Consider the following 23,544-nt stretch of genomic DNA (forward strand, 5'->3'; position numbering starts at 1 on the left):
AGATCCTTCCTACTTTCAAGAAAAAAAAAAAAATTCCTTTTCAATTGCCATTATTTAGCAATACTGATTCACACTAAGAAATTAAGATTCTACGCATTTGTAAATTTATACCTTTGAGTTTTCAAGGGAGATCTCATGATGTATTTTTAACTGTAATAACAAAGACATGAAATACATCATCTTACACAACCAAGAACTTCTGCTCAGCAATAGGAGTACAAAACACAGCTTATAACTTTCAACATTAATGCCATGCAAAGGAAGAAAAAAAGACGCAGAGTTTGTCTTTTGTCTTCCAGTACAGAAAAAGTGATTGCAGAGACAGGAGAATGAACATAATAAACAACACCAACTCTACAGTAATTCATAAAAATGCTGCATAACAATATTAAATAAGATTACCATGACATGTAGCTACCCTTCTACCCTAAACAAAAAAAGCAGCTATATTACTTGCAAAAGCGCCTCAGGGAGGAGCATTATAGCTAGTAAAATAATTACCGTATTTTTATCAGTTACATATAAATATCCACATTTCTTTCTTAGTTCTAAAACCTGATTTAGAAACCAAACAAGTGTAATCTCTCAATACCTTCCTCAAAAAAGTTATAAATAAGTTGCTGTAATTCTCAGGTCTTTGTCTTCAGTTTAAGCAGAACCCACTAAAAAAAACATTCCTCATTTGAAAAGTTTTCTTAAACCACTAGTTAAGAGAGGATTAACTGTCTAGACTTGGAATGTTATCTGTCTTGTGATACAGTTTTTAACACAACCCGATTATAACCATACTAATTAGGAGTTAGCTGATTTTGTTCACTCAAGGAAGTTAAAAGCAGCACCTACTGCTAAAGAAATAAAGGATCTTTAGACCTAGTCAAGTTAGAAGAGTTAAGAGTAACAAACACCAAACCAAATTAAATAGTCAGAGCTCTTCAGGGTAAAAGATACAGACCTACCATCCTGTATACATTTAAAATTCTCACTTTGTAAATACAGGATACTAATTTCATTACTTCCCATGACTGATGAAATAACCAACAATGGACAACAGATTACAGGTCCTTCCTCTAAAGTTGTAATATAAAGTACAACAGTGTCATTAAAATCTAGTCTTATCACCCTGTCTTTGAACTTGATGGCAATTTATTTTTGAGATAAAGATATAAAAGTGAATGATTACCCAGACTATGATGGCATAAAACACATGAAAATCAAATAAAAAGCTTCTATAAACCTGAGCCTGCACTATGATGTTTAAACATCTACACCTACTGAAAACATTTACTTAAAACTAAATTCTAAAACTAGGATCAACATTATTTTGTCATTTCCATACTTACCCTGATTTGCAAAACTGGTCCCTTGCAAAGCTCATGTAGGTTTTACAAGAGTATAACTCCATCTAAGCAGTGTATGAACTATCACATGGAAGGAGACGTAGCACTCTTCCAATAAAATATGTAAAACTAACACGCACATTTTACTTGCACAGGATAAAATCTGTGCACTACTCCAATATATTCTTCATTTGTACTTCTGAAAGGCATAATTTGAGCGGGCACTGTGATTTACCATAGTTCTTGCCAAATATTTTCATTTTAAAAATAAAAAGAACACTTAAGTCAGGCACATTAAAAAATACTCTGTACAACAGAATTTTATTCAAAGGCTTACAGATAACCTTAATTGTTAAAATTTTGAATCAACCAGCAGAGCTTCAAATCTTGCCCGTCTCATTAATACCACAGTAAGATTTGTAAGACAAAGTAAAAATAACTTCAGTATCTCCTAGCAAGTACATAAAACCTTGACAAGGTTTCTTTTATATAACTTGTTTGTTATGCCTTAAAGGTAGCAATAGTTTTGTCTCTGAAAACAACTATAGGTTTTTTGTAGTAGGAAGGTCATGAGCAGAATTTTGGCTCCTCAAAGATTAGATTAACCTTTTGTGGGTGTGATTCCTTAGTTAGGAAAAAAATGTGAAAACTGGTGGAGCTAGAAATATTAATCTTGCACCATTCAAAAACCCACTACGATTAGTATTTTAACTGATCCAGAATTTGGAAAAAAAAAGCACAACACTTGGGGTTTGGTTTTTTATTTTTTTTCTGTTAATCCACATTTTACATATGCTGGAACTTTTTTTTTTTCTCCCCAGAGATGCCTTAAGTTTCATTCACAGCAATAAATCAAAACTACTATTTGCACAGTGGAAACATTTAAACACTGTACCTGTTCCAGAAACACTGTCCAACAAAATTTTCTTTTTGAGAGATTCACAAATGCTCATTTGTATGGAAGTCACAAGGCCAGTAACATACATGGACTTCTTCAGCATTTCTCCAGAAGTCTGAATCGAGTTTTATTCTATATCTTCACTCATCTACCCCCTCCCATGAAAATTTTTTAAATGTTATACAAAACCAACAAAATACTTTCATTAAACCTTCACTTACTATTATTTGTTTAGAACAATGCCACAATTCTACAATTATATACACCACCCCTTAACTAAGTCCCACAAATGATCCTTCCTAAAATGACTATTAGCATGCACACAAAATTAGACTGCCCTTAAACGTGAGATCAGGACTAGCGACATTACAGCTTTCAGTGTGACAGCAATTTCTGTATTTCTGTTGCTCTCCAATGGAATATTAACAGTTGTCTGTGCTGAAACTGTACCAAAGATATGACACAATGCAACTTCTAAAAGTAATGTGAATTGTAAAGCTAAGAAAAACTTTCCCTAGATATAGTCTAAAAAGACAGTATTATTTCCCCTCTATTTCCCAGATGGCAAAAAAAGCTCACCCAAAAGGGTAAGTGACAGTTAAGCAGATTTTTCCTTCAGATATGAAAAGCTTAAAGATAAATAAGTGGTTTCAGAACTGCAGCCTATATTACTGCATTTGTAACACAGTGTTTGTAAGCCAGAAATGTCTGTTTTTCAAGAAGTCTGTATAAGGGTTTTTTGGGGTGGTGTATTTTTTATGACTATACTTTAACATACCAACATCAGTGGAATTAAAAAAAAAAAAGGTAGAATTTCCTTTGGAACATTGTCTCCTTAAAACAATCACAGATCTGTTTCTACAAATGGAGAAACTGAGTCAAAGGCAAACTGACTCACTAAAACTCATACAGGAAAACCCTGGAAGAACTCAAAATTCCCAAGAGGTTCTTAGTGCATAAATTTGCGATATGTAATGTAAGCAGTAAAATTTGTGTATAAGGATTTAAATCTTTGGGTCTATTTCACCACCTCCCCCCTCCCCACCTCACTAACATTTTTTGTAAACTGTACAAACTTATTTTAATCTTTATCTCGAGTTAGATGTCTGAGAACACAACTGAGGCCATGAAGTTGGACTGCAGAACTGTGTAGCCCTCTAAATCATGTTTAAAAAGAGTTATTCACAAGAATGGGAACTTTAAACCTAGGGAGAGGAAAGAAACAGGCAAAAGGTTTCCAAAAAGGCCCACACATACGCTGTTTAGAATGCTATTAAAGTACTTTTTAATAAACAGAGCAAAACAAGGTTTATTAAAAACATACAATCTATACAAACAAGGGAGGTATGATGGAAGCATACATTACTAAACTATTAATGCATCACTTGGTGGTTGAAATTGCTCAGCCTTTGGCCTCAAAACACACAAAAGGCATGCATTAGCAACACTCTAAAAGTCTTACTATCTTTATTGTTCAACTCCAGGTATAGCTTAAATCACACATCAGTGCTTCCAAATCATACCTAAATTCAAATTCTTTAGAGACTGAAGGCAGCTCTGCCATTTCAGTACCTCACTTTTGACTGTTTAAATCCAGAAGGTTCCAAAGCTATACTAGAATAGGAATTTGTACCTCATTAAACCACGGACAAGATTTTTAAAAGGTGCACACACACGCAAAAATTTTTTGTTGTTGCTCAGAACATCCAGCTTGCAGCCTCTATAGTTTGTATTGGAGTACACTACACCGACTACCAAATAATAAATCCTTGTGACCTCCCCTTCCCCCACTCAAACATATTTATAGTGGTGATACTAAAAGGTTCATATTTCATTTAGGAAAAAAAAATAGAGGTTAGGAACGGCACTTTCCCTCAGTATTTGTATGTATATTACCACATATGTGATTTACACAGCAACATACAAAATAAATGGAAGGGGAAATAAAAGTAACACCACAATTACATTGGGGCAGAAAAAATTCCGTGCCTTAATAAAGTAACAGGTTATCATCTCAAACGGATTATTCCCTTAAGTATAAAGTTCTTTTAGTATTCTTGAACTATCAATACATGGAATTACTACCTTGATGGCCAGTAAAGGTATTTCCTGGAAGGTGAATGACGTTCACAAATGTGATTCCACAAAGAATTTAGCTGACCGTTTTAGTGATCTTAACTCAGTAGTTATTTTGATAAATATTATGCTTTTATGTCGTTAACAGGATGGACTGATGTATGCTACCCATCACAAACACAGGAGCTTTTCCAAATTGTTAAACCGACATACATACTACCTCACAGCAACCTATACACACCCCTCAAAGAAGCTGCTTCAGTCTGTTGCCTCTTTCCACCCCCCTTTTCCCCGACAAGAGTGGTCTCGTTCACTTGCCTTTCACACACATAACCAATAAAATTAATCAGCTGGAACACAGCATTTTTAAATCGCAGTAAAGTCAAGAGACATTTTGTACATTATTTGAACGGAACAGTCTTTTCATTTATACATAATAAGACTCTAATATGCTGCAGACAAACGCACTGCATGGGGTGTGGAGGACCCGAGCTGATTAGATTACCACAACATCAGCCTGAGGCCGCCATTTTTAGAATCTCTAAAGGACAAAAGAGGGAAATTAAAAATATTGCTCCACATTTTTTGTAAAGTAACTTTAAAAGTATAGCGACAATAGCCAATTAATCATGCATTAGAAGTACAACCATGGTTATGTCTCTCTTTTCTCTGATCTGAGCCCTGAATAACAAAAACCTTTCATTATTATTCCTCTAAGGTACTGTAAATAAACAGGCTAAAACATTCCTATATCTAGATGCAGTACTAAACTTCTGCTTTTAACGACACGTAGTGTGTACCATTTTAGGGACCTCAAGGCTTTTAGCCACCGCACATTCCCCAATGGCTGAGCATGGGGGAATACAGGACCTTTATAATCAGGCTATATTATGTTTCTCTACCCTATTTAGTACTACACAGTGAACCGTTTGTTCCTCCTGCCCTAATGCCTGCAGCAATAGTGTCTACCCCACCAATATTTATCTCTTTAGGAAAGAGACTGAAATGAGCCACCCAAAGAACGCGAACGCTGGCTGCAGAAACTGAAGAGGAAGGGATGCACCAATATAACTACTTACACCCTCAAGAAAGGGGGTGGAGAGAGTGATCCCCTTTTAAATTGGCACAGAAACTCTTGAGGACTGCTTTCCGTTCGTCCAGGTTACACCACGAGAGGAGATATTAGCAGGGAGAGAGGAAAGAAGGCGGGGGTGTGGAAAGCAGAGAGATTAGGCCTATAATGAGCCATTTTAGTACCACAAAGCAAAAAAATACAGGATGGAGGAAAAGGTTTCCCATAAGCTTCAGCAGAACTCAATACGCAGTCCCAGTAACACACAAACCCAGTCTGAGAACCACTAGTTTAAGGAAGAGTACGTTGTCACATAATAGCCTTCTCTGGCTCCTTTTCCAATCATAATGCATAAATCTGGCGTAACTGCCAAAAAATTCTCCTCAGCTCCTCCAGTTACAGTAACCCGCCATATTCACAAGATATAGCGACAGCCTGCCATTTTTTAACCAAACCCCACAAAAGAAAAAACAAATTCAAGACAACTTAAGCAGAATTTAAACATATTTCAGGATGGGAAAGAGTTACACTCGCACCGAGATTAATGATACGTTCCCGTCGCATTTCACTCCCTTTTTGCCAACCCCCCTCCCGAAAGCACCCACAACAGAATATGCTGGTAATAACCGAAGACTCACCTGTAATGGTCACAGGCCAGGCAGCAGGACCCCTCAGCTGAGCCCCTTCTCTATCCCAACCAAAACAATGCAACAGCCCCACTGCGGATGTCCCTATCCTAGGTAGGACTGAACCCTCAGCAGGCTCTAGTAAAAGAAAGAAGAAGAAAAGAAAGGAAAGAGGAGACCCCCCCCTCCCCCCGAACCTAGCTCAATGCGTAGAACCCTACGGGGATCAGCTCAGAAGCGCCTTTGCCTTGGGACCTGTGTACAAACCCCGCTGCCGCCGCTGCTCCCGTGTCTCCCTCCTTTCAGCCTCCTACGCTCCCTTCTATGTCACTGCCTCTCTCTGGGAAAATGGCGTCCGCTCTCCCCTCCCTCCTCCTGCACGGGGCTCACCAGCCCCGCCTGGCAGGGGCAGGGTTACCAAGGCGAAGCCAAATCGCCGCCATTTTGCTTATGGGCTTGGAGCGCAGACTGTGCCCGCCGAGCCCTCAGTGTCCATTTTGCAACCGCGCTTTGCATGTTACGCTGGGCGTCCCGAACAGTCTGGGCGCGGCCGAGACACCAGACTGCGGCAGGGGCTGGGCAGGGGGGCTGTGAGGAGGGAAGCAGGGTAGGGGAGGAGGGGCGGCTGCAGCTGGGGCTGGTGCCGGGGGCGATCCGCAGCCCCGGAGGCGCAGACGGTGGGGGTGGGGCGCGGGCTCTGTCCCAGGCTGTTGTGGGACCGAACGAGGGCGGGAGAACGTCTGACTCAGAACTGCGCGCTCTGAAGCACAAACGCCAGAGCTCCCTCCTCGCCTGCTCCCCCTCCCCACCTCCAGCTTCTTCCTCACGACCGTCGTTGCTCTCAGCGTACCAATCCTTCATGAGTCTCAACCTGAGGAGTAACAAAGTACGCGAAAAGCCGGGCAGACTCGCCGGATCTCACACAGGCAGAGGAACTTGCTTGAGGGGCGAAGAGGGGGGGCGAGAAAGGGGATGGAGCGGGAGGTTTGACTGAGGTTTTGACTGAATTTCTTCTGTCATACACTTTAGGTTGAGAATTTTCCCCGAAGTGCTTAAGGCTTGCATGTAAGGCAAGTGAGAACTGCTTTTCTTAAGTGGGACAGCACTAGCTGAAGGCGTTTTCGTTTCTGCAGGGAACGAGAGGCGCAAACGAGCCCCGTTTCCCCTTCAGGGAACGGCACTCGGGGAGCAGGTATGGTCTGCTTTTATCCGGACCAGCGGGAGCTGGCGAAGCGAGAAGTTCGCCTCAGCGTTTCAGGACAGACGCAGCCTCCACCGTTTGTACCGAGCTTCTCTTTCCACCAGCTCCCGTTCTGCCCGCACGCCGCCCTGCCTAGCTTCAGCCCCTCTAGCGACATGGCTGATTGAGGGAGGGGAGGCGGTGGCTGGGGTTTCGTTCGACGCCCACCAGGGGCTGAGCGAGGCTCCTTCAGTGCGCAAACTCGGGGCACCAGATAAAAGCTGGGCTGGCAGCTGTTAGTGTGCCTCGATGGAGCCGCCACAATCGGGTGACTGGAGAAGCAATTAGCAGCGCCATAGACTAGCGTCCCCCCACACCTTGGGCAGAGAGAGTTTGGGGCTCTAAACAGCTGCTGCTGCGGCAGGAGGGAGCCGAGGTGAAGGGATCTGCTAGCTGGTTGGACGCAGAGGCGGCGGCTGTAACGGGGCATTGAGTCTGAGGGAGGAGGGGGGGCGATTAAACGTCTTGTGATCATGGCGGAGTCTATGGGTATTTTTTCCTGTCTAACTCTTCTGTGCGTGTGTCTCTTTGTTTCTTTCTCTCTCTCCTTAGGGCGCTTTGGCTGGGGCTGCTCGCTCGGGTTCTGCCTGTTGTTGCGCGAAATGGCGGCTGCCGTCTTGGTGGGTTTGGTTGTCGGCTTTTTTTGTGTAGGGTTTTTTTTTTTTAACCTCCTTCTCCTCCTCTTCCCCTCCCCCCACTCGTGCCTTGGCTGCGGCTCTGCAGCGAACCGCGGCGGGGGCGAGGCAGGAGCGGGGAGGGAGCTGCGTGGGAGCCAATAGCCAGGCCGGCCGGGCTAGCCCGGCGCGCCCCGATTGGCTGGCGCTGACATCATCCTGCAGCAGGGGCAGCCGCAGCTGGGCAGGGTCGGGGAGTTGGTAGGGGAGGTTGATGCAAAGGGAGAAAACGGGCGCCATGATCCCAGCGTGAGGGAGGACTGCGCGGGCGGGGGATCCCCGGCGAGCCGGTGCACGGGAAAGCGGGACTGAGCCTTGGCTTCTTCTCCCGAACATTGGCGGGGCTATGAGGAGTGGAGCGGGGGAAGAGCGAGTGAGGAGCAGCTGGCGCCTGCTTTTGTAACTGCGTCAGTACAAGATGGCGCAGGGCGTCCCTGGAGAGGGAAGGGAGTTGCACGTCCGCCGAAGGTCATGTGACCGCGTTGCATTCCTCTGGGGTTTGGCTGCGGACCAAGCTGGCTGAGGCGGCGGCCGCGGCCCGGGAGAGTCCGAGTTGCCCTCCCCGCCGCGGTGCTTCCCGTCTCCCTTCCCCCATTAATCGTATGCACGAGGGTGTAGCTGCCGCTGAGGAAGGTTCTCGCTTCTCTCTTTACTCTCCACCCATCTCCAGGGTGTAGCTACTCTCGGGTGAAGTTTTCTATTCCGCCCCCTCTGCGTAAGGCTTTACCCAGTGCAAGGGAGAGTTCCCCCTCGGTACCACCTCGCTCCGCCTGAGTGCGCGGCTGGGCCGATCGGGTGCGGTAGCCCTAATGCCGTCGCTCAATTTGTGAACCAGAGCGCTTTATCTGTAAGTTAGGTTCCCCGGAATCGTAGCGTTCTTCTTACTGAGTAACTTGCCGAAAGAGACGTTTGAATACATGTTTAAATGACCTCATTAAAACAGTTGAGGAAAACGTACAGGCAGTGCGGAGTTCTTGTGATCAAGGTCGTCGTGTTTCCGTTGTTACTTTGCCGGGGGTACAGGGTGGGGGCCTGAGGGAGAATCTGCAAGCTCTTCATGACTACATTCTATTTGAACAGGGCTTCGCTATGGAGGAATAGATCGATATTCTTGTATTTGTGTGATGTTAAAGAGTCTGTTCTAGGAGTTGAGAAGCTTTTCTGTGGGGTAACGTGGTATGTGTGTTGCAAGGTTAGGCCGCCGATCGCCTGCGTTTGTAACACAGGAGTTTTAAGTATGTACTTAGGGTACAAATGGAAACTACGGTGTGTGAATATTATGAAGGTGTACCATGGCTTACTTCATGAAGTTTGTAGGAAAATGAACTTGTCACACAGGTCTGGGCAGGCTTGGAAACTGGACAAATAAATGTTCTGGCTCTTTATTTGAGTACTCTGGCAGGGGGTGGGAAATGAAAAATGTATGTTTTCCAGTCCTAAAGCTTTTTTTCTTTAAGGACTGTAACTTGTGATGTTCCTGTTTGGGTGGGGTTCTTTTGTTTTAACAGCAATTTGGTTCTGCTTCCCATATTTTGTTCTTGTATGACAGGGTATAAATTTAGACTGAATCTAACCCATTGAGCAAGTTAACAGTTAAAATTGCTGATGCTTCAGGAGTTATAGTTTATTCTATTTAGAAATGTTTCATAACACTTTCTGTTCTTAGTCCACAGATTAGATGTGTTTTGGGTTGGGATTTGGTTGGGTGGGGTTTTTTTTTCCTTTTTTTTTCCTTTTTTTCTCCTTTTTTTCTTTTCAACATTAGTAACCTGGTGGGGGACAAAGCTTGGCTATCTGGTGAACGTGTTGTGTGAGAACTGCTGGAATGAAAGTAACAGTATGACTAATATAGAAGATTCCTGTATAATAGATGCTCCCTAGTATGTGTTACATAAGTAATGTGGTGAGGCGGAGCCTGGTTACATAAGAACTGGCTGGGGACTTAGAGCTGTTGCAAGTAGTCCATATTGGCTGCAGATAGAGCCTGCGGGGTAGTTGTGTATTGGAGGGGAGGGAACAACAGAATTGGAAATGTCTAATAGTGCTACATTTCTCCTTTGTAGGTTATATAAAGGATAGCGGGAAAGAAATGGAAGAGACAGTAATAAAGAATGACACAGTGTGATCCTCTCAAGTTTGGCATCTTATTTCTGCTGAGCTTTTAGGATCTAAGCTCTGCTTGCTAGAACAACCACACCACACCCCCTCCCACCCCCGTTCTTGTTGGGTTGTTTTTTGGGTTTTTTTTTTTTTTTTTTTTTTTTGTCAGGTGGTGGCTGTCAGCTGAGCATTGCACCAACCAATATTATTCAGTGCAGGCTATTACAGAGAGCAGGGTTCTTGAGTCCTACAGCTTGTGAAGGTTTCTGGTTTGTTTTTGTTTGGTTTTTGGTGTTTTCTTTTTCTTAGGCTTACTGGAAATGATATGAGGAGGCAGTTGGTTTGTTGACTAAACATTGAAGTGACTGGATTAGTGATTCTTCTTGTGTAGGCATAGTGTGACACAAGGTAAATACTCCCTTTGTGATGGAAGCTTCCAGAGAGGGTTTAGGTGTACAATGATTCTTTTGATACAGAAGGCATTTGTTTGGGACCTGGCATTGTGAACGATTCCTTGCATATGTGTTAAAAGAACATTAATTTGAACTGAACATATGGAAAAAATACATTTCTATTTTATTAGTGCTTGCATTTAGTATGCATTCCATAATTACGAAATAGGAAGTACTTGCCTACCTCACTGTAAGGGAGCAGTTTCAATGCTTATGTTATGGAGTAGTTTATATAGAATATCTGGAAATCAAAAGTTTAATTATTGTAGCTAGAGCTTTAATTCATAAAGCATTGTTTTAGGTAGCTCACATTACTTCTTGATTTTCAAGCAGAATCTGCTATTAAACTACTTTAAAAGTTCTCCACAACTGGTGGCTTAAGCAGCAGTACTTGAAGTGTCTGTGATTTTATGAAGCTATGGAAATGAAGGCAAGTTTTAATGAGCTCATTGCATTTTCTTGTTTCAAGGTTGTTTTATTAGCTATTCTCAGGGAAGCAGTATTAGTTATCTTCAAAGAAGCAGTAGCTCCAACAGTGTTGCAGTGCGGTCTCAAAACAATGTCTGATGCATTCTGAATTACTTCAACTGCAGGAGAAAAGTAAAAAAGAAATGTGTTTACTACTTTGAGATGGGCAAGGGGATTTTCCCAAAAGGCAGTCTGATGCAGACTGTGTCTTAAGCTGGAAGGTGAGGGGAAGAAAAGGAGCCATAGGAGAAAGAAACGGAGTAGAAACAGACATGCAGCTTGCATTTATGGCAGTCTGTAGGAAGAGAGAGAAAACAATTTCTATTGAACGACTGTTATTTCCTTTTTAATAAGGATATTTCAACTGGCTGGATATTCTCCAGCACTTGTGGTTCTAACTTGCCTTGATTGTCTGTGCTTGTATATGGTCTGTGCGTTTGCTGAGACCTGTTGTTTAAACACTGTTGTTTACTTTTTGCCTTACAAAGGGACTGACAGGAGTTCAAGGGTATTTAGGGGAGAAGGGAGGGAGATACTAGCAGTGTAATAGATCTGAGTATGCATTAATGGCATAGTTGAAACGGTTGAAGTGGTGCTCATACTGAAAGATGATCCTGCACCTTTTCCTAGCTGTTCATTCTTGCTTCTGCACCACCCTTTTGATGGTGATCACGTGGGAAGTAGAAGAACAGATACAGTATAAGCCTAATTGTAGTGGATGGGTTTCTAATGTGAATATTCATTGTGTGGCTTCACAAACACTCCCACTTGTGTAGAAATAGGGAGAAGCAGCTGTGGGGAGAGTGGAGGTGTGCATGTTTTAACTGTTAGTGAAATTAGGTGTGGGTTTTTTTATCAGCGGAGATGCAGTTCTGAAGGAATTTTGAGAGGCCACTCTTAAAGGCACATGGCTGGTGCCACCAGCACCACTGCTTAAGGAGTCAAACATACTTAAAAAAACAAAAGTTAGCTTTGAAAGTAAGGTATTGCTAGGTTGACCCACAGTTGTAGGTGGTGGTATCGTTTTTGACTGACTGAAATGATAGCCTACGAAAGTGGAATGCTATTTCAGCTGTAGCTTAGTTAAGTGGTCACAGGATTGTGGACTTCTGGAGCTTATTTTGTTGGAACAGGATAAAATCTGGAATAGTCTTGCTTCTTCCAAAAGCGGCTGATCATCTAATAGATTGGGTATACAGTGAAGAGTTGCTCTTGCTGGATAAGGTCTGAGTTAAAAGCAAAATGGAGCCCCAAGTGATACCTGTGTGTTGCAGTGGTCTCCAGTCAAATGAGCATGCATTATTTGCATGTAGCAGAGCAGGTTCAGTGACTGCAGGCTGCTCAGTTTGTATGGATGTGACAAGACTCTGTTCAAGGCCTGAACATCAGCAAGGCAGGGCAGGAATTTCCTCAGGTTTTGTGTTACAATGGCTTTTCTGAAAAAGCTGAAGCTAGTAAGGGTTTTTCTCTGTAAGGAAAACAACTTATTGGCTGGTTCTAAAATTCTTAACAGTTGAGTTCCTCAGTTAAAGGAGCAAGTTTAAAGCTGTTGTGTAGTGTGCTAATCCCACGATTAGTGGGAATTTGCACCTAGTCCTGCTCACTGGTATGACCTTTGGGTATTGAAGTGGGGCAGTGGTCTGTTCTCCTAGCATGATCTTGTTATGTGGAGTGTTTTTGACAAACTTCTGGTTGCTTTGGAGAGCAGTATTAAGCTCTTTGTAGTTACTTTTATAAGTGAGGTAGGGGTCTGGCTTGATCATAATGTATTGCTAGCCCCAAAGCCCTGTCAATAACAGTTCTTTGATGAAGATGATGTAAATAGCCAGCAGTTGCATGGTTCCTCAGTCACTGTTAAGATGCAGGCAGTGTAAGCTCAATAGTGGTTTTTGAGGATCTGTGGGAGGAAAATGGGGGGAAAATCCTGCCACTTTCTGAGAGTTGGGCTGTACCAGAGTGAGGAAGTTACTTGAACTGGGGCCTCCAGTGTCCCAGAACTGATGAAGGAAGCAAGTGTTTGTTCTGCTTGGAAACCAGGCAAAACTTAGCTGCCTTATTTGTGTGGTTATTAAGTACTAGACAATAAAGGTTCCTTATCTCTGCTGAAACTTCTTACTGTGACTTCTCTGGAGGGAGCTTTTTAGTAGGGGTAGGGAACAGCCACAGGCTCAGCAAACAAATTTCCTGTGCTCCTGTGGTCAGGTGTGGAAGCGCTGTCTGCCAGCTTGTTAATGTTGCAGACATTCAGCAGTTCTTACTCAGAAGTACAGCTTGAGTACAGTAGTATTCCATGTTACTTCAAAGGTTTAGCTTTTGAAAACAGCTGTAGTCCTACTCTGTGTGGGCAACTAGAACTCAGTTGGAGAAGTACAGCTGTCTGGCAGCAGAATGGCACACTCAAATGAGTAGCTTTCTGACACTGAGGACCACTGGCTATAGGAATGCATTTGTTTCCTGTGAACTTTAGCAGGTTAGCAGCTAATGAAGCTTTGTATTAGTGAACTTCAGTTCTTGGTATCTGTTCTTCAGAAATTAGTATGTGCCTTTCTGCCCAGTTGTTACCATATTTGATAGCTGTTTGATCCATGTTAGTGCAAGTGTTGTATACTAACCAAATACAGGTCCAAGGCTACCTTCTGTAGCACGTCTGATGTGTATGTCAGAACTAGTGGGGAGGTCACAAGAAGAATTACACCGAAGAACTATTTGGAAAACAAGCATTAGCATCTAATTCTTGTACTTAATTGCCTCTTGCCTCTCGTGTTCCTGCCTTTCTGTATTTAATTGTTTTAAAATTTAAAGAAATTTAAGTGAATTTAAGAATTTAAGTGAAGCTTGGGTTTTATGGGTTTTGTTTGGGTTTTCTTTTTGTGGTTTTTGTTGTTTTGTGTTTCTGTTTGGAGTGGGGTTTTTTTGTGTTTTTTGGTTTTACGTTGGGTTTTCTGTTTTGTTGTTGGTTTTTTTGGTGGGTTGTTTTGTGTTGTTTTTTTTTTTTAACCTGGAGATGCAGAACTGTGCCGCTTTATTAGTGCTGTTAAAGTAGTGCCTAGAAGAAATTTTAAGTGAGAGTAGCTGGTGGTGAGATTGAGATGGTAATTTAATCTCTAGACTAAGAGGTCTCTTACCAGCTTAATTCTCTGGTATTAAACTGTGGAGTGATTGTGCAGCTTCATTTTGGGCAGCAGTGTGTGGCTCAGCGTTGTCAGGCTGATGATAGGTTGTTTGATGTAGTCTTATCTGCTGAGACAGGGGAAGCTGTGTCAGATTCCATGCAGAAGAACTATGGGCCTTCTAATTAAATAAACTTTATAAGAGCGTGTTACTTAACGACATCGTTGCAAATATCTTGGTGTAGAAGACTACTCTTTACAAAATGGAACTATTGCTTTTATCAGGGTGGTGCTACACTTTGGATTCATCTTCAAAGCTGCTCTCCATTACCCCAGCATTCATACGCTGGAGCAAGCTCAGAAGCTTATATAAAGGCATGCTGGGCATTTGTCAGATTCTATTTTTAAACTTGTTTCTGAGAAACACTTCTGTCTCCTATCTCTGCACAAGTATAGGAAAAGCTATACTTCATGCAGGAGCCATGGTGTCTGGGCTCAGCTAACAGCAATTTGTGGACTTGAATTGCTATCTCTCTTTAGAGACAGTAAGGCTGAATCTGCATTGGCTTCTGTTGAGGAGGGGAAATCATGTAAACTAGGAAAAATAGTGGCAGTGGGCTATTGCGTCTTTGGCTATAAGTAAAGAGATACATCTTTGGTGCATGAGAGACTAACCAAATTTTTAATGGGAATCCTGATGACTGGTGTCAGAGCACCTGTTTTGCTATACTTGATGAAATACAAGAAATGAGCTGGAACACTTTAAATAGTATCTCTGTTGGTGATTTTTAAACATATAGAATCAAGTAGGTTGGAAAAGACCTTAAAAACATCAAGTCCAACCATTTCCCCAGGAAACAGTGGCTTTACTTAATAGTGTGCTACTGATTTGCAGTGACCTTTACTCTGTGACATTACTGTATGCCACCTTTACACTGTTTTCTAATGTTAGTGGAAATTTAAAAATGCAACTGGGTTCTGTAAATGTCTTGTTTATGCAAGTATGGCTAGTATTTTAAGGTTTTTCTTCCCTGTATCCAAAATCATCTAATTCAGACTAGGCCAGGAATAGAAATGTGAGTGTTAACATACTCTTGCTATGGTAGGGAGGGAATTCCAAAATTGAAGAACCACTTTAGAGAATATATAATGTAGTTTGGGGCAAAAATAAAGAATACCAGGGAAGGATTTAGACTTGGTTTTGTTTGTCTTTTAAAACTGGCAGGCAGGGATGTTTCACACTGGGCTAGGAATTATGAAAAGGAAAATGTCATTCTGCTTTAAGATGAATTATACATTGCAAAATCAGTGTTCTGAGCTGTGTGTCTTACAGCTTTCAGAAGACTCCTCAAACATTGCAGTCACTGATGTAGACCTAGTTGTTAGGAGGGACTCATTATTTCAAAGCAAAGCCTGCACCACTACTAAGAGTTGACAGTGCAAGGTCTTTGGTTTGGTGGGTTTTTTTTGGGGGGTGGTGTTTGGTTGGTTTAGTTTTCTTGCTTTTTGTTTTTTCTACAACAGGCAAGCTGCTTTCCAGCAGATTGTGTGCTACAGATATTACTGGCCTTGGAAGTACAGCTGTTTGCTGAGTTGGTTTGTCTTTTGTTTCGGGGGTATGACTACTTAATATTTCTGTTCCTGTTTAAGTAAATAGGAGTACTTAACAGGTAGCAAGGGGAAGAGCAACATCTGAGTTCTGTCTTGCAGACCAAGTATTAGTGCTTATATGAAGGAGGAAAACTTACTATTGGACCTGTTGTAGCCTTATCCTACAGTAAGCAAAACAAGGTAATCTGTTTGAAGTGTGTGTTGCCTTCCACACTTTGTTTCCTTAAACATGCCCTTTAATTTTGATAATGCAGTGATACAGCAACACATGTTCTAGCGCACTGTTTCCTTATTTGAAACCAAGCAACCCCCCTCAACTCACATGTTTCTGTAACCTAGCAAGAATATTCATACTTGGGTTTCTTCAGTTTAATGGCTGTGTCTTACCTAACCTGATTGGAACTACAGGCTTATGTTTCAGATTTCTCTTATGACTAAGCCTCCCATCCTTTCAAGGTATTTTGGAAATAATATATCACAAGTAAGCAGAGATTCAGTTGTCTACGTATGCTTCTTCTAGATAGAATTGACTTGCTGGAAGATACTTGTGCATGTCTGTAGATGCTGCATAAGGCTTATATCCCACTTTCTGTAGACAGCCTATGCATTTAATAGGAACTGTCTTGCTCTGGGTGCTTTTTTTCTTGAATAGTGTTGGGCAACAATTATGTACTGATTGCACTTAGTACAAGTAAACTCTGCATCCTGTTTAGAATAGGATGTACGTATTAACAAGTGTAAAACATCTGTTGTATCTTCCTAGAAATAGCATGTTGGAGTCTTAAGGTATTCCAGCTTCACTGCTGTTCAGAAGCCATTCCGTATTCCAAATGCAAAGCCTTTAAAGGCTGTCTGAAGTGACAGTGTAAAATAGGTAGTGGGTTTGTTGTTTTTTACATGATGCAGGAATGAGCATTGTTTTGAAGTTATTACTCTTTACCCTTCTGCATTATGAGTGCTTATTATAGTAATAGACCATCAAAGAGAAAAAAAACTGAACTGGGTGTCCAGAAAAGGCAAAAAAGCCAGAATTCAGTACATCGTCATTAGAACTTGAGGGCCTAACTGCAGCTGAAGGGTGGGCTGTAAGAAGGAAACCTGATTGAAACCTCTCTGTTTCAGGAAATACGTTACATTGGAAACGTTATGTTGGAAAATAGGGAGGGCTAGCCTGTAGTTCTCATATCGCTTACAACTTTTAAGTAGCTTAGAGCTGTGTCTAGAGTAGGTCATGGAAATGATGAAAATGGAGGCATTGTATGCAATTGCAGAATTCTGAACAACCAGTTTGGAGAGTATCTTCTGCATGTGAATAACATCCCTATTTCAAGCAGTTGTGCTGCATCCTACATCACATGTTTGCTTGCTGTTGTGCAACAGGAAAGCCTGGCTTTCTGTCCATTCATCTTATGGAGCTTGTGGACGGAAACACAGATTGGGCTTGTATTTAACTACAAGTTCCTTCCTGTTGGGAACTCATGTCTGAACTATTACGGATTTCTGGCCATGTACTATACTTTGGTTTCCTGCCCATCTGTGAAATCTGAGTAGCTTTGGAATCAGGGTGGAGAAGGGTGACTGGGAGCCATATTTTTGTGGGATTTGAAACTCATTCCATGATTGTCTCCTTCCCTAGCTTTCTGAATGGGTGTGACTAGGTGTACTATGGTACATGACAGTCAATTGATAGTATGTATTAAGCCAAAAATACAGCACATAAGACTATTCCAGCTTTTTTATTTTCAAACTTAATGACTTACTTTCAGAACTTCAGATAATTTTGCTGTATCTGAATAACACCCTGTGTTATTTCTAAACATCAAAAGAAAATTATCTGGGATGGAGGTTAGTTATCTCAAAGAACCTTCCACCCTGCCTACCAGACTTCTCTAAAATGAGCTTGGAGGTTTCCTCTGCAATAGAGAGTGTGAAGTACATAAGGAAGCCATAGAAACCAGCTGAAGAATGAGGAAGGTTGCTTAAGAATGAGCAGCATAGAAAAGAAAGGTGCTTATCTTAAATTAGGTCTGCCTTTGAATCCTGTTCTGAAATTAGATGTGTGCCCAATCTCCTTTTGTAGCTTTCTGAAAGAGAAGGTCTAACCACCAAATCAGTAGCCTTTTTAAATGCAGGAGAACTGGAATGATGAAGCCTGTAAGCATACCTCTGAAGTCTTGCACATGCACTATCTGACTGCATTGTGTAATTAATCTCTTGGTTTTTGCAACTCAGTTACTAGAATTTTAGCTTCCATGTTTATAGATGGAGGTAGAAGGACTGTGGTTTAGTGCAGTCTGATTTTTGTACTGAAAATCTCTTGGCTGTAATTTTTTCCTAACTTTAATGTATGTGATTCTTCTAGCTACTTACTCATGCTGTGTATATTACCTTCAGGTTTTCTCCAAAACATTCTACCCAACTTAAATACAGAGGTGTTTGTTTTCTGATGTTAAAGAGAAACTCTGCTAAACCTGCTAATTTTTCATGACAGAGCAAAAGGTGCTTAAAGGGGCAAAGCTAGTGCTCGAGTTTACAAGTGAGAATAGTCTTGTAGCTTTTAGTTGCTGCTTAGCTGACTTCTGAGATACCGGCAGGAAAAAAAGCTATGGTTCAAAAACATAGCTGGCAACAGGCTCATGTCTACCCTCAGAGACGAAAACTTTCCTGCCACAATCTCCTGATCTGTTTAGATAATGATAAAAAGATACTGGTAAACCCCAAGAGTTCTGTGACTGTTTGGCCAGAGTGTGAATATTTTAGGCTTTACTGAGTGCTTGTGTGGCTTCAGTGTTGCAGCAGTACTCCCTCAATTATTTTTAGGGTTGGGGATCAGGAAAAATGCTTGTTTCTTGTCTTCCCGTCCCCCCAAAATCTTGGGTACCTTTGATGAGGGGAAGAAAAGGAGCAGTCCCAAGCTGGTTTGTCAGATCCAATTAAGTGTCCGTACATTTCTTGACCCACTTTGAGGAAGGGGTAGCACAGCCACTGCAGTTACAATATGCCAGTTTGACAGTATTCTGTCTTCTGAAAAAACACAAGGTCATAAAACCTCTAAAGTGAAATGAGAACGCAGCTTGCTTGTTACTTTTGTATGGATAGTTCCCAAAGTACATGCGATTAAAGCTCATAACTAGAATTACTCCTTCTCCAGTTGCTGTCATGGGAACTTTGATGCTGTGCACAGACATGACTAATGAGAAATCAGGCAAACAGAATACTTCAGTGCCTCTTAGTCATTATAATGTGAATATATTTAGTTAATAACCATTAATGTCTTCACATCAGCTGCAACTTCTCTTATCCATAATGACAAATTACTCCTACTTACAGGTTTTGGTACATATCTACACTATAAAGCAAAGGAATATGGTAACTTGGCAACAGTATGTGTCTAGTTTGAGCTATGCCAAACTGCTTCCACTTAATAAATAAAATTGCCCCGAAGCCCTATATAACAAACAAAAGACATCAAACAAACCAACAAAACACCCCAACTAAGTTGCTACCTTGAACCATGAAGGTGTAAAGAAATCCATAGCAGTGCCTTAGATTTTCTGCTAAGGGAGAAATACAAGAAATGCATAGGAGCCTGGTTACTGGTACTGTAAAAATTGTTTAAGAGACCAGTTGGGTTTTTTTTTTTTTTGCATGGATTTATTGGCAGTTGTACACAGGTGGTAAATTTGTGAGGAAAAGCATCTGGGGCTATTGTGTGAATCTTGCTATATTTGCAGTACACCTGCCCTTCGTATAAATACTTCATCCTGACAGAGTAGGTCTGCAACAGTCCGCTAGAAGCATAAGGCTTATTGGCACTGTGATGTGTGTGCAGAACAGGCCTAGAATCACTCGGCAAGAGGTAGATAAATGCTAGCTTTGGCATGCAGAAGTGTCCCCATGTGTAGAGCAAAGATAGAAACAGCAAGCTTGTCCTAGCATGCTCCTCTAGCAGCTACACAGGAATGTCTCTAGCGTGTAGAACTTTCCCTCCAGTCCTCTGTTTTACACTTTACTTAGGAATGATGGTAGTGGGACATTTGTTTGCAGTTTGGTCGGGGGATTTGTTCAACTTAAAGTCAGGATTTTAGAAAAATGACCAGATCTCAGCTGATTACTGTGGTTCTTCCTGCCGAAGCAGAGAATTTCATGCTGGTATTGTCTGCCTGGAAAAACTTGGAGTGTATGAACTGATGGAGAATGTGGTTTGAAGAATCCTGACCTCTGGGGAAAAACAGAGCATCTGCTTACAGAAGGACTTGCAACCTCTTGCATCGCTACTTAGGCACAGACAGTAAAAACTTCATCTCCTGATGTCTGAATCACGTGGTTGTTAAAGACATAGCTGTATGGTCACTTGACTAGTGAGAACATTAAGCAATTCCATTTGCTCTCAAATATACTTTTAATTAGTGGATGAAAATCAAGAATTTTGATACTATTTAAATGTTTTAATTGTTTATTCTACAGGCTTGTGTATGCAGTCTGCTTTGCAGTTCCATGTGAGGAATTCTGATTCCTTACAGTAATTCAATACAAAATATTTAATAAACTAACAACTGTGTGAACACTTGGGTAGTATGACATTAGTAGAACTACCCCTACCAAAAGACAAAAAGGAACCATTTGTTATTAAACAGTTTAGAAACAGAGACTAAAATGATGAGTCACGTAAGGACAGGAGCTTAACTCAGATTATGTTGCCTGCAAATAGTAGGATCCGCTAACTGCACACAAGTACTTTGCGAGTGTTAGAAGGTCCAATGTAAGCAGGCTGGTAGCACCATCTTCTTGTTTGTTGTTCTTCATGTTTTTAGTTTCCCAAAGTGCCAGTGGTAAAGTTTCAGGTGGTAGAATTGGGGGTGCAGGAGAATCATGCGCCAGTTCTTGGGTTTATGGTTTAGAATGGAGCTTCGTGTTGCTTGTTTGAGAACTGCCAAAAAGCTTGTCCACGTTCTGATCCTTTCATGGGAAAAGACTGTAAGTATTGGGTTGCGTTTTGGTGGGTGTGGTTTAAGAAGCTTATGGTTTCAAAATGAGCCTTTCATAATTCCTGATGCTGGTCTGATTATACATACCTCAGACATGTGAAACCTGTGATTTAGGCAGGTATAATGTTGCCTGTTCATATGTGCCTCTTAGAGGCTGAGAATAACATTAGCTAGCTCCGTAAGACTCTGGTAAATTCTTCATATAATGGTCACTCTTGACTGCTCTGAGTGTATAAGCATGTACTACTCTTAATTGTTTCTAATTACACTAATATCTGAGCAGAAAGGAAGAAGAAACCACTTGGTTAAACCTTTTGTTGTTGAAAGATCAATAATAACAGGAAGCGAGTGATAAATTAATATATGTCACAAGGCTTAAGGGGGTGCATTAAAATGAAATTAAGGACTTAAAGAATGAAGGCAGCACTGAGAGCGAGGGTGGGAATTGATAAGACAATTGGATATCAAACAAAAAAGTGTGGTGAGCTAATATAAGGGTAAGAGAAGGACCTATGGTGAAGAGAACTGTCTTTAGCAACAGTGAAGGAAAAGAAAGCCTTACATGAGACCTGACATGAGAACTTAATGGCTGTTACCTAATGATGCCTGCTGTCAGGAAGTCAGTGCAGAAGTCTGCTGTATTTGGAAGCATGGGATTGATAAAAACTGCTTGGCCTAGGCGCTGGAAGAGTCATGGAGGTGGTGTGGCTAGCTGGAAGAAAGAGTAACTAGTTGAGTAGCAACCCAAATAAGTAAGAAGTACTTAGCAATAGGGCATGTTGATGGTGACTGAATGAGTTGAACTCAGTGTTGGAATGCTGGCAGCTTCTTAATGATCCCTAAGTAGGAAGTGGTATGTCAGGGTCTGTTGCAGGTATGAGAGGTGATACTGGCTTAGGGATAGAGGCTCTCTGGTTGCTCTCCACTGTTCCTGAGTTCTTGTTCTGACCACAGGGCATAGTGCTGCATCACCTCAGCTGTGTATGTCATTTGCGGGAGCATGCTGTGAACAGGAGATTGATCTGCTGAATAAGGAGGTTGCTTTCTCCCATGCCTGAATTATTTTTTGAGCTGGGGCTTAGCATGGATCTAAGATTCACCAGAATGGAGGAAGAGCTATGTTATGATGTGAAGCAGAGTCCCTCCAGGCCTGTATTGTTGCAGAAACACTTTTTTCTCCTCTTTTTTTCATTTTTGTTTAAACTCTGTACATGGATTTTCAGAGTATATCAGTGCCTGGAAACCAGTAACTGGTATCCATGAAAAATTTGGCTTGAGGAATTCTGTTACGTAGGAAGTGTAAGGCAGAACTAGGGGGCAAAGTCTCATTAAAGAAAGGCATGTTGTACAGTATTACCATGAGACACTTTTAGCTGAAGTCTTTTTAGTTTGTCACAATTGAACAAAACTATTCCTACAGGAAATACAGTGTTTTTTTTTACTGATAATGTGACAAGAAATAAATTAGGGAACAATGTACAGCCTGTAATGACAAGTTCTATGAAACAAGGGCATCCAGTGGCCCAGGCAGTCTGTTCTGACATTCCTCAACTTTTGCCTGCTTGATTTCATAATGTTACAAAGCATAACAGATGAGTAGAACTGGATTTTCTGTGAGTGTTTCTTGTAAGCATCGAACATTTTTCACTTTCCTGGACTAAAGCAGCGCAATTAAAAGAACGACCTTAATGACGGAGTGAATTTTATCTTCATATACCTTTCTATCCCACCCTGCCCCTTGCCTTTCCATGGTAACTCTAGCACCTCATGAGTTGCTAGTAATGCTGGCAGAGACTAATGTTTACAACTTTTTTGAATACAGGCTTCAGTCTTCTCTAGCAAATTAAAACCAGATGGGAACCGAAGGGAGCAGAATGGAATCTAATTCTGTTTGTGAGCTTGTGATGTTAACAAAATGCTTTGTGTATTTTCATTTTTATTTTGCCCAGAAAATGGCTTGTACCTTCCTCCTGTCCTGTCACTGTAATGTGCAGTGTTCTTTCAGTATGCTGGGGTAACTGCTGTACGCCTTCACTGAGATACGTTGCTTCATTTTTGCTACACTGGTAGACTATGGTATATACATATTACATTGATTTATTTTTTATTTTTTTTAACTAGAAGGATCAAAAGAGAGTAAATCCATCTGGAAAAGCTGGTGTGGGTTTTGTTGGCTTTTTTTCTTCTGCTGCTCTTGTGCAGTTGGTGGAGGCAAAATGCAGTTGTTTTGCAGCACTTAACAAGTCTTCTTTTCTCCCTTGAACTACCCTACTTGAAAGTACACTGAAGGAACACTTGGTGTAATTTTAAGAGGGAGACAGGCTCAGTCACATAAAACGTAAGCGGTTCTAGAATCTGCATTGCAAACAGGGCAAGGATGCATGTTAATGCTGTGCTTTTTTTATGCTGGTTAGTGCCATCTCAGAGGAAAAGTTTCAGTGTGTTGAATCACGGACACGTTGCTTCCTGCTGGGGTTTGGGATTTCCTTGCAGCTCTCCCCTTCATAGCTGCAGGAGCTGGTTTTGCGTAGTGCGTGTGCTCAGGCAGGAACTGAATGGGGATGAAGACAGAAGCCAAACAGCTCTGAACAGTATGTAATAATATCTGACTCAAATTGTGTGGTAATTGTCAAAATATCGTAGGGTGTGGTAGGAACTGCTGTGTCTAATGTTGCTGAGGAGTTACCCCTTCATAATTTGCCTAAATGAATATCATGTGTTAATCTCAACATGAAAGTGGGGAAAGTTTTCTTGATGTTTTCTAGCCATTTAAAACCTGACAGTGTACAAAAACTCCAGCATGCTGGAGTACTAAGGGTGGTTTTTTATCCTCAGTTGATCAATGTTAACATCCATTCTTTCTGATTTCCCACAGAAAACAAACAAAAAAAG

At 41.4% G+C, this 23,544-nt stretch overlaps 2 protein-coding genes across 7 annotated transcripts in view; one reads left to right on the forward strand and one right to left on the reverse strand.

Moving 5' to 3' along the window:
- KMT2E (lysine methyltransferase 2E (inactive)) overlaps positions 1-6,385 on the reverse strand; it is a 58,560-nt gene extending 52,175 nt beyond the window's left edge. For all 6 annotated transcript variants that reach the window (XM_061366303.1, XM_061366304.1, XM_061366305.1 and 3 more), the window contains exon 1: positions 6,022-6,385. The gene's annotated coding sequence lies outside the window, so the exon portion shown is untranslated. The remainder of the gene's footprint in view (positions 1-6,021) is intronic.
- The window catches only part of LOC133219217 (uncharacterized), a 29,662-nt gene continuing 12,332 nt past the window's right edge, over positions 6,215-23,544 (forward strand). The window contains exons 1-2 of the mRNA XM_061366388.1: positions 6,215-6,895; positions 7,802-7,869. Coding sequence (XP_061222372.1) covers positions 6,215-6,895; positions 7,802-7,869 — 749 coding nt within the window. The remainder of the gene's footprint in view (positions 6,896-7,801; positions 7,870-23,544) is intronic.

Source organism: Neopsephotus bourkii, unplaced genomic scaffold (genome assembly GCF_033783945.1).
Source record: "Neopsephotus bourkii isolate Nb327-2 ecotype Australia unplaced genomic scaffold, CSIRO-AGI_Nbou_v1 NB_1328, whole genome shotgun sequence".
Classification (NCBI taxonomy): Eukaryota; Metazoa; Chordata; class Aves; order Psittaciformes; family Psittacidae; genus Neopsephotus; species Neopsephotus bourkii.